At 43.6% G+C, this 10,623-nt stretch overlaps 4 protein-coding genes; 2 read left to right on the top strand and 2 right to left on the bottom strand.

The window, feature by feature from the left end:
* Positions 1-2,332: 2,332 nt before the first annotated feature.
* FFUJ_00309 (probable Alcohol dehydrogenase) lies at positions 2,333-3,129 on the bottom strand (the record flags this gene model as incomplete). XM_023573436.1 has 2 exons in its annotated part: positions 2,333-2,862; positions 2,916-3,129. The coding sequence occupies 2 exons, from the start codon at positions 3,127-3,129 to the stop codon at positions 2,333-2,335; spliced, it is 744 nt and encodes a 247-aa protein (XP_023425161.1).
* Positions 3,130-4,054: 925 nt separating this feature from the next.
* FFUJ_00310 (uncharacterized protein) lies at positions 4,055-5,308 on the top strand (the record flags this gene model as incomplete). XM_023573435.1 has 2 exons in its annotated part: positions 4,055-4,224; positions 4,306-5,308. The coding sequence occupies 2 exons, from the start codon at positions 4,055-4,057 to the stop codon at positions 5,306-5,308; spliced, it is 1,173 nt and encodes a 390-aa protein (XP_023425160.1).
* Positions 5,309-6,106: 798 nt separating this feature from the next.
* FFUJ_00311 (probable cycloheximide-inducible protein CIP70 (cytochrome P450 family)) lies at positions 6,107-8,054 on the top strand (the record flags this gene model as incomplete). XM_023573434.1 has 8 exons in its annotated part: positions 6,107-6,328; positions 6,378-6,414; positions 6,466-6,557; positions 6,610-6,694; positions 6,780-7,287; positions 7,342-7,508; positions 7,562-7,947; positions 8,004-8,054. The coding sequence occupies 8 exons, from the start codon at positions 6,107-6,109 to the stop codon at positions 8,052-8,054; spliced, it is 1,548 nt and encodes a 515-aa protein (XP_023425159.1).
* Positions 8,055-8,156: 102 nt separating this feature from the next.
* On the bottom strand, positions 8,157-10,571 carry FFUJ_00312 (uncharacterized protein; the record flags this gene model as incomplete). XM_023573433.1 has 2 exons in its annotated part: positions 8,157-8,564; positions 8,622-10,571. The coding sequence occupies 2 exons, from the start codon at positions 10,569-10,571 to the stop codon at positions 8,157-8,159; spliced, it is 2,358 nt and encodes a 785-aa protein (XP_023425158.1).
* Positions 10,572-10,623: the final 52 nt, after the last annotated feature.

The raw sequence follows: 10,623 nt of genomic DNA, 5'->3' as shown, positions 1-10,623 counted from the left end.
TTGCTATTTTATATCTTTTTATATTAATTATATATATAGAACTCTCTAAATTTATATATATATAGAATTTATATTATATTTATAAATAGTATAATAGGCTATATATTCTTTCTGGTTAGCCTTAGGTCTTATATTATTAGCTAGAGATTTGCAAAATAAGGAGTTATACTTATCTAATACTATTTAATTGACTATAGCCTCTTAAGGAGCTTTTTAAATATAATAATATTAATCTTAATATATATTTACCTTAAGATATAATTATAGTATATAAAAAGATTCTTAAAGGGCAGATCTTTCCTTAAGATATCCTTAAGAACCTAAAGCTCTTTATATACTTATATTTATAGGTATAATTAGAAGTATATATATTTAGCAGGGAATAGCTAGCTATTAATTTTCTAGAAATACCTATAGGTAAGATTAATTATATATAGTCTTATTTAGCTATATATAATATTAATATATAGCTACTTAACTAAAAGACTTAAGGTAATATTAATTAGGATAAGATTAATTATAGGGTTAAGAGCTAGCCTTATACTATTCCTTAAACCTTTATAGCAGGGCCTTTAATTGTAAAGGGCGCCCTTTAGCTTTTTTCTAATCTTATTCCTTTTTATCTTTCTTACCTTTTTAATCTTTATTTAATATTATAAATTAAAGAAATGCCTTAAATATATTTAAATCTTTATATTATCTCTTTTCTTTACTTTTTATCTTCTTAGCCTTAACCTTAACCTTAATTTTAGCTTTAATATTATTTTCCTTCTTTTTATCTTATATAGGTTTTTTTTTATTTTTTATTTCCCTTTTAATTTCTATTATATACTTTAAAGCAGGTATTTTAGTTTCTGCCTACTTAATTACCTACTTATTAGGCCATAAGGTATTACTATCTTCTAAATTGTTTTATATATTAAAGTATAAAAGTATAAAGAAAACTAAAGCTTTAGCCCTTATAGAGAGTATAATACTTATTACCTTAAAAAAGTCCTTTAGCTATAAGGTCTTATAAATAGTATTTCTATATATAATAGGTCTATTTAAATATATATTAATAATATAGCTATTAATAAGCTTTTATTTTATTAATAAGAACTCTTTATAGTAACTTAATATAATAAAATAAACTATTTTATTATAAAATAAAAATATAAAGCTTAATAAGGCTATAATTTTACTTTTAATATTCTTACTTTTAACTCCTTTATTATACTTTAGTATAAAAATGCCTAAAATAACTTCCTTAAGGTATCCTAAAGTAATATAAAATATAGCCTTTAGTTTAATAGTAATTATACTTTTATAGCTTATTACTGCAATACTATACTGCTGGCTTTTAGTAGCTATATTAATAGTATTAATATATATAATAGAGATTAATTATATTTATTTAGTTTAAATTATTATTAAATTAGGCCTAAAGGGGCTACTTACAGTAAGGTTAATAACCTTAATAGCTTTAATAAGTAGTTATTAATAGAATAGGTAAAAACTAGCTTCTCTAAAGGCCTTTAATTCTATATAAAGTTTATTATAGCTATAGCTAGTTTTAAGGTAGAATTTAATATAATCTATAATAATAAAAGTAAAAGTAAATAGTTTGGCTTTAAATGGTATATTATAGGCTTATATAGGTATATATAAAAGAGAGGGCTATAGCCTTTAGTATAGGCCTTAGTCTATAGTGCTATATTATAGTAATAATATTTAATATAATAATATTATATTACCTAGAAGCCTAAAGGGGCCTTTAGTGCTATATTAGGGTGGATAGAGTAAAAAAAATCCCTTAAGATGAATTTTGGCATAGATGTCGATTTGGCCTTCTGTAGCCTTGCTTGGTTAGTCATCGCTGTGAGGCCTTTATCCATTTGCATCAACCGAGAACAATCGGCATTTCGGGCATTACCGCAAAATTAAAAAACCCATAACCCAATCACGGATTTACTCCCACTAAAGTAAGCAATAAGTCAATTTCATTCATCCGTCAACGGGGAGATACTAAATCAAACATCTATGGAACCCGGATAACAACCTTTCCTGTATGCGTGGAGCTCCAAAGGTGATCATACGCCTCCCGAGCATTCTCAAAAGAAAACACGCGGTCAATCACTGGTCGAATCTCATTCGCTTCAAAACAGTCCAACATATCCTGCAGTTGCTCTCGTGATCCAACCACGACACCTCGAACAACACAAAGATGGTCCAACGCGAGGAAAGCTGCATCAGGACCTCGAAGGTCTTTACCAGCGCCCAGTGGATCCGGATTAGTGATGTGCCCAATGCAGTGAATCTGGCCATTGAATCCAATCGCATCGAAAGATGCTTAAAGCGTCAAGGTTCCTCCTATTTCGATGATATGATCGACGCCCTTGCCATGTGTGATTCTCATGGCTTCTGCAGCCCAGTCGGGAGTCTTGTTATAGTTTATTCCATACGTCGTACCAAGATCTTTTACTTTGACCAATTTATCGTCGGATGACGAAGTCACAATCGTCTCGGCCCCAGCGACGTGTGCAATCTGAAGCGCAAAGGTGGCAACACCCCCAGTGCCTTGCAGAAGAACGGTCTGGCCAGGCCGGAGAGGAGTAAGTCCATAAAGGGCGTTCCAAGCTGTCAAAGCGGCGCATGGAAGACAAGAAGCCTCTTCGAAGGATAAGTAGTCGGGAATTTTGACCACACCCGTTTTTGGAAAGATGAAGTACTCGCCCAGAAGACCCTGCGCTTCACCGCCCAACTGGGTCAGGCCAACACCTCGGGTGAGACGGCCCGCGATGTGCTCTTGCGTGAAGTTGGCGACAACCCGATCACCCACTGTCCACTCAGTCACACCCTCCCCAACTGCTTCGACGATGCCTTTCGAGACTCGTTAGTTGGTATCGCGGGAGTTTCTGCTAATGGCCACTTACCAGGACCATCACTTCCGGGAACTAGGGCATTAGGGCCGGGAAACAGATAAGTGCCGATGGCTACGATACCGTCTCGCCAGTTCAGAGAGACAGCTTTGATGCGGACCAAGATCTGGCCAAGCCGAGGTAACTCCTTTGGAACAGATCTCAATTTTAGAGAGTCGAAGCCTTTCTTCTCTGGTAGCCAATACTGTTTGAAGGTAGTAGAAGACATGGTTGAAGAGCAAACAATGTTAAGATATGGTAGTGTAATTCCGAAATGTCGAAGTGATAATTCAATTGCCAATTTTCCCCTTATATATTCTTCTTCTTGTTCTCAATAATGTATTTGATCTCACCATTCCCACTTGATAAACGCACGCAGATGGCATCTTGCAATATGCAACTTTGTTTTAGCGCCATGTACGGCGCATTGGGCGTGTTCAGCGTAAATAGCGTGATTGGCAGTTGGTGCGGCCAATCACCTTTTGCGTTTCAAGAGCTGGGGAGTGGGGATTGATATATGACTGGCTTGCTCTAACTTACACGCTCTGCTGGCTACCCTGAAAAGTTTGTATCGTGATAGGCTTATGCAGAGCTGCTGACACTATCAAACCATGAAGGATAGTCAGGGCTCGCCATGCGCGCAGGGACATCTGACACGCAATAGCATGTCTATGGCACAGACGATAAGCTCAACAAGTGCAGCCAGATATGATTCTGTAAGACATCCGTAGATCACATCCGCAAAAGAATTAGGATGTGTGCTCACTAAAGAGTGACCGCTCTACTGCTACTATACTTACTGGTCGCAGCACGGAGACTGGGGCTCAAAGATGTGAAACATTCAAGCAGCTGGCCCACTAACTGAAGAAAAAAGCAATTATACAGTATACTCGTAGTCGCTCTTAGTGTTCGTATTTTTAACTAGAAGGGGAATAGACGACCTGACTCTCGGTGGAATACGCGGAAATAAACCAAGTCGGGAATAGACTGTGGATTCAAATCTGACCCACGCATAATCCTTTTGCATTCTCGTGTCCTCGTTACTCTCTCTCCTTGTGAGTTCCTTTCTATACTCGCATTTTTTCCTCGCATTTTTTCCCTTATCGACAAATTTCCACGTGTACGAATCTTGGGTCGGTCATCCAATAATCAAAATGCAACCTAACCCTAAGAAAGTCCGTCAAGGTCATCGCAAGTCCCGTAATGGGTGCGCTACTTGCAAGAAGCGTCACATCAAGTGTGATGAAAAGGTAGCTATTCTTCCGTTCTTGCAAGAATATTTCAACAGTTTGCTAAAGTTTCTCGTGCTAGCGGCCAGAATGCGGTAACTGCTCCATTTCTGAGAGGACATGTCATTACGCACCGCCGCGGAAATGCAAAACTGGCTCTTCTCCATACGAAACAGAACTTACGACGCGCCATCTGCTTTCCCAGCAGCCAGTGTATTTGAAGGCCTTCCAGCTCCCTCACCACTGGACTTACATGAGATCGAGTCCGATGAACTCTTTACTTTTGGCCATTTGAGTCTGCTCTACCATGTTCAAGAACACATAGCAGACTGGATGATGGTGACGGACCGGCTTCAGCCACTTGCCAACAACTACATACCCACGGCATTAAAAACACCCTATCTAATGAATCAGCTTCTCGCTTTGTCTGCGATGCACCTCATAACTATCGACAAACACGCGGCCGAGTCTTATACGAACACCGCGACACACCTCCGCCATCGAGCTCTCCGCGGTTTCAATAAATGTCTCGGCGATACATCCGAATCAAACTCAACAGCTCAATTCTTCTTCGCCTCTCTTTTGGCACTCCACTACCTCGCAGAGACTGTGTCAGGTCTCGCTGACCAAGATTTCGCCACCACTCTCGACTGCACGGTGAATTATTTCAGACTTCATCGCGGAGCTAGAGTCATGGGTGAGAGAGCGAGCACAAGCTTTGTGAACTCCAAGGTATCTCAATGGATGATGGATGCATGGAAAGAAGAATTCAATGACTGTTACGTCGCTTCGATGGATTGTGCAGCACTGGCTTCAATGCTCGAAACATCTGAGCTCAACGAAGAATCAAGAAAAGCCTGTGAGGAGGCGACTGAGGCTCTGGAGTTTTTGATGCGTCGCATTCAAGGGCCCAACAGCTGGGGAGTACATGGCTTGATGGCCTGGTCGAACCTGATCCCGTGGCGATTTCTGATGCTTTTGGAGAAGCAAATTCCCGAGGCCCTGGTCATTCTAGCTCATTATGCCGTTTTGCTCCACCGCTTTCGGGCTTTTTGGTGTCTGGGTGACATTGGAAAACGTTTGGTAGAGGGCATCTCGGAGCTTTTAGCTACGTATTGGCAGAGTTGGCTTCCTAAGCTGGAAACAGGTGATTCACAGCAGTTGATAGAATGGCCATAGATAACTATAAGCATGAACTAAGAATTGTGGCACTAGGACCGTCGCCGTCACTCATCGGTCAATGGCAGTATCGTAGCTGTAGCTTATGCCTAAGTTGGGCGTTTTCTGATCCACAGCTGAAATGACGATTTCGAGTCACACTCCTGAGGGATCGGCAGCTCTTGGCTTTTTGTATTCGTGTTTGTGAGCGAGATTGTGGTTGCGTCCTTGTCGCTCTCGGTTTCGGTCTCGGTGTCGATCATGCCCCACGAGCTTAAATGTATATCACGACCAAGTATATAACCTCCACGCAATAGGCGCAAAGGGCACATGAAACAAACTAATTTAAGCTAGGCACTCAGATTTAATGCCGTGATGAGGCCGCTAACATGTCTATGCTTCGAGGCAATGCAAGATAGGGCATGTTCTAAGCCCAGACAGCTGTACGCGTACACGCAGCTGTGTCATGAGACCGCTTACTCCTTTCAGTAGAGCTTGTGGCTATCACACCTTCTCTTTTGTTACATCAAGATGGAAAGGCGAATCGGGTTATTCTTATTACGCGGTAGTTGTGTCGATCATGACGCAGGGGCTCGTCGGTATTAAACAACTTCCCGAAACCGATTTTATTTTCGGATCTTGGCCGCGTGGTCTTGCGATTTGCTGCCATGATTGTCAGTATATATACTCATGCCTCGCAACTCAAGGTATGTGGGCTGGCTCAGAAATATCCATATCTACCAACATCTAAGACCCAAGTCAGAAGCAATCACATCCACAACCATCTTTCTTACCTACGTCAAGTCATAATCCTTCACGATGGGCAACGCGCAATCCTTCCTCGACCTCGTAGCCAACCGATGGTCACTACTCGTCACAGCACTATTTGCCTGTTTTGTGGCCGCCGTGGCTCCGAGACTCGTCAACGCCTTACGACTGTGGAGCATCCCTACCATTGGTGACGAGCTCGGTAACACGGAGAAACGCAGACAGGCGTACTTGGGAGGAGCCAGAAAACTATACTCAGCGGGATACCAAAAGGTAAGGACACCATTCGTTTGAGATAAAGGCAAAGCTCACAGAATTTCAGTTCAAAGATGGCGTTTTTCTGATAACTACATCGCGAAGTATGCATCTGTTGCCGAGTATCACAAGTCCCACCAAGCTAATATATTCAGCCTCTCCTACCATCGTCATCTCACCTGACTTTCTCCCTGAGCTCAAGAAGTTGCCTGATGCTACTCTAAGCATGGAGGCCGCCGTTGACGAGGTTCGTAGACCCCATGACAGAACCTAGACTCCTTATCTGACCATGTCGATAGTCGATGGAGACCAGATACACCAAGATCGAGACATCAGTACCCATCATTCCGCACACCATCAAAGGAGAATTGACTCCATCTTTATGTAAGTTCACAAAAGACATCTCAAAGGCATTTGATTCCATCGACGCAGCCTGTCAGAGATATTGAGCCGCTCTAACAATGCCTAGCTCGACTTAGTTTGACCATCTCGAGCGAAGTCAGAGATTCAATGAATCTCACTATGCCATCATGTGATGACTGGACAGAAGTCAACATCCATCACGCTCTCCTTCGTATCATCGGCATGGTATCAGGCCGCATGTTCATCGGCCCCGAACTCTGCCGCTCCGAGCAATACCTCGACGCCGCCATCAACTACACCATGGAAGTCATGGGCGCCCAGCGTGCCGTGCAGAACATGCGCCCGTGGCTACGACCCTTCCGCGCCCAAAGTCTTCCCGAGGTAAAGAAGCTGTATCAGCGAATCGCAGAAGCCGAGGCTTTCCTCGAGCCTGTGGTCAAATCAAGAACTGATGCAATGAATGATCAATCATATGAGAAGCCAGATGATTTCCTACAGTGGCTCATTGATGGAAAGGACAAGTTCCCTGATAAGAACAGCCAGAACCTCGCCAAGGTTCAACTGGGTCTTACGTTTGCGGCTGTTCACACCACGACGCTAACAGCCACAAATGCGTGAGTGATCCCGTTTCCCTATACCCGTTTATTGTGTCTCTTACACAAAATCAGATTCTACGACTTGGCAGCTTTGCCAGACTTGCAGATAGAACTCCGAGAAGAGGTCCGAGAGGCATTATCGCAGAGCGGTGGCCAGCTCACGAGCAACGCCCTGCAATCGATGAAGAAGATGGATAGCTTTCTCAAGGAGACACTTCGAGTCCATCCTGCAACAATGGGTAAGTCACAGCCTAATAGCCTCAAGATAAACTTGCTAACAAATATCTTATAGCTTCCTTCCAGCGCAAGGTCCTCAAACCATTTACTCTATCCAACGGCCAGGTTATCCCAGAAAGCGTGACGATAGAGATCCCTGCTGTCGCAGTCAGCTCCGACAGCAATGTCTTCCCTCACGCCGACAAATTCGATCCATTGAGGTTCTACAGACTTCGTACTGAAGCCAAAGATGGCGGGTCAGTTGAGAAGGCGGCGAACAATCAGTTTGTCAGTGTGAACCAGAGCAGCTTGACTTTTGGGTACGGTCGACATGCATGCCCCGGAAGATTCTTCGCCGCAAACGAGATCAAGATGATCCTGGCGCATGCATTGCTACAGTACGGTGTCAAGAACGTGGGCGATGCTACTGAACGATACCCTAACATGGAATTTGCTCATATGGTAAGTCGATAATGAATATGAATAGTGCCAACTCTGTGTACTGATTGAAGATGTAGTCTATTCCAGATCCTTCCAAGAAGCTTCTTTTCAAATCAATCGAGGTATGAGAGTGTCATATACAGCGTACTGGGAAGAAGGGCGAGAGTACATCTTTTCATCTTTTAAGCCACATGTATTCGATAAAGCTCAACTTTATACTAAAGTATTATTCACTTTAACCACCTAGCCCACCGTTTTCTTGGCTTCTTTTCGATTGCCCAGGGTCCTCCGTTTTCGTTTGCTCGCATTTCACCAATCAAGCTGTCAAATCTCAAGACTTCTAAATCAGTGCCTGGAAACGGTTTATCCTTGACAAAAGGGATATGCCTATCCATTCTCAATATTTCCCACAGGAAATCATTTTTCAACATAGAATTGTGGGAAATTACGTTCATATCTATGACATGCTCAGCTTTAAGGACCTTGTTTATGGCGCATGTCCATGGGATGTATCTATCGCGCCAGTAAGCGCATAAGCCTTCTGGAACACGAGCTGTTGTAATCACAACTTGGATTGGGACTTCCGTGGTGGCCACTGTACTGGGCGGATCCTCTACTGGGCATAGCTGGACAGTATACTATTTTGAAGGTAAGCACAGGTTTTTGAATCTCTCTAGCAGTGAAATGAATCTTACCTCTGACATGATGGCATGAACCCTATGCCCGCTGATCGCAGATGTGTCCTCCCCTATCGGCTCTCCAAAAGGCTGAGAGTCTATTCTTGCGATTCTGGTGTTCATTATCTGTTTTGCTCCAATAGACTCCAGCACATCTAATGGATGATCACTGCTACGGGCTCCCCATGTCGTTCCATAAGCTAAGTGTAAATGTACAATAACACGCTTCCAGAACCCATGTGATTGTTGTTGAGCATATGCAATAGAATCGTGAATCAGATTCCAGCGCAATATGAAGTCCGTATCGTCAGGGTCCACTTGTATGACTAGGATAAATTGCGTTTGCCGCGGCCGAGCAAAGAGTTCCGGTCTCAATGTATAATTCTGATCTGCAAACTCTTCTGGTGGGCAAGTGATGAAGCTGATTCTCCTATGAGTAGATTCGTTCCGATCTGGAGGGGTAGAGTGGCAGGTAAGAATCCAGTCGGGTACTGGAAGGTCAAAGACCACATTGCCTCTAAATCTTTGGATATGGTATTCTCCTTGACGGGACAAATATTTTGCCCTGGGTAGTGATGTGACAGTATCTTCTTCTCTCGGAATCGGTCCGTCAGTCGGTACTATGTACGGCATCAATTGTTGAGGCGATCCAAGAGAAGCCGCGTTGAGGGGATTCGTGTGCTGGGGAGCACGTATTGATGGCAGCGGTTGACCTTGGTCACTCTCCGCCCGGACATAGGCAATGGGCGGCGGTGGGTAATTTTGTTGTGGATAGTATGGCATCTCCGCCTTGACTTCTTTCAAGAGGCTGATAACAAACTCCTGATTCTCTCTGACTGCGTCATTTGAGAACGCTTTATCGTGGAGATATTCGCCATAGCGCTCTCGCCATAGAGGATCGAAGTCGTCCAGTAGCGCGAAGTCAGAAAGGGAAGATTGTTTGTGGCTGTCGTCTTGGTGGACTCCCACGGGCGAAGGCGTGATTTGATGTTGCATTTCTTCATTTCTAGAACTCGATGCTAGGGCGCTCGAACGAGATACTCGAGGATCATTAGCTGGTGCAACTTCTTTTTTGTAGAAGACCTCAGAATAAGAGGATACGGGACCGGGTCCTTTTGGGCGCTGAGGGACATCTTTATCTGGTCTCGAAGGCTGAACACGACCGTAGTTGTGTGGTCTTGGAGAGGAAAGGTGTTGTACCTTCTTTCTGAAGGCTAACAGGCTAGCTTCGTAGGTGCCTGGATCCTCTGCTGCTACGATTGGTAGATGATCTTGTACATGTACGGGTGAGTTTTGGCTGTGCTCATCGGGTATCGGTAAAGATCTACAGCTCGTGCGATCACAAAGATCGACTTCTGCATCGAGAGCCGTCTCAGTATATGTCGCCATATCTTCGAGGAACCTCTGAAGAATATAATCGTTTGGAGCAGCAGCGGTATCGGGTAATCGAGCTTGAAGCTGCGCAATCTCCTGCAGGATCAAAGCTGTGTCGTCTTTGATGGCTGCTGTATCGTTGCGGATTTCCGTAGTATCGGTTTTGATATCTTTCGTCAAAGATAAGGATATCATGTCGAGAGCCAGTTCCAGGGCTGATTTGTGAGCTTCCAAACTGGATCTCAGCTTCTCCATATCGCCCTGGCCGTTGATAGCCCAAGCGGCTTTGCTCTTGATGCGTCCATCTCCATACTTCTTGATACATGTCTCAACTTCGAGAACCACAGAGCCGCAGTTTGTTACGATTCCCGACACATGGTGTTGGATTGTTAGTGGGAATGGCTTCGTGTCATCTTTGGCGTCTTCTTCGATGAGTTCAAGGACTGTCTGGAGAGAATGAAGCTCGCGCGATACCCTGTCTAGGTCGCTGCGGGCCTCTCGACAGCTGCGCACAAAAGTGTTAATGGATGTGCTCAAGCTGCCGATAGCTGTGATGAGGCCAGCGCAGCCGCTGATAATAGATAGAGGATCCATTTGAAGAAGCTGAAGAAGCCAAGTGCTGATGCGGGGATCACATTTCAGCTGC

This window comes from Fusarium fujikuroi, chromosome FFUJ_chr01 (assembly GCF_900079805.1).
Source record: "Fusarium fujikuroi IMI 58289 draft genome, chromosome FFUJ_chr01".
Classification (NCBI taxonomy): domain Eukaryota; kingdom Fungi; phylum Ascomycota; class Sordariomycetes; order Hypocreales; family Nectriaceae; genus Fusarium; species Fusarium fujikuroi.
This window is presented reverse-complemented; position numbering and strand designations above follow the sequence as displayed.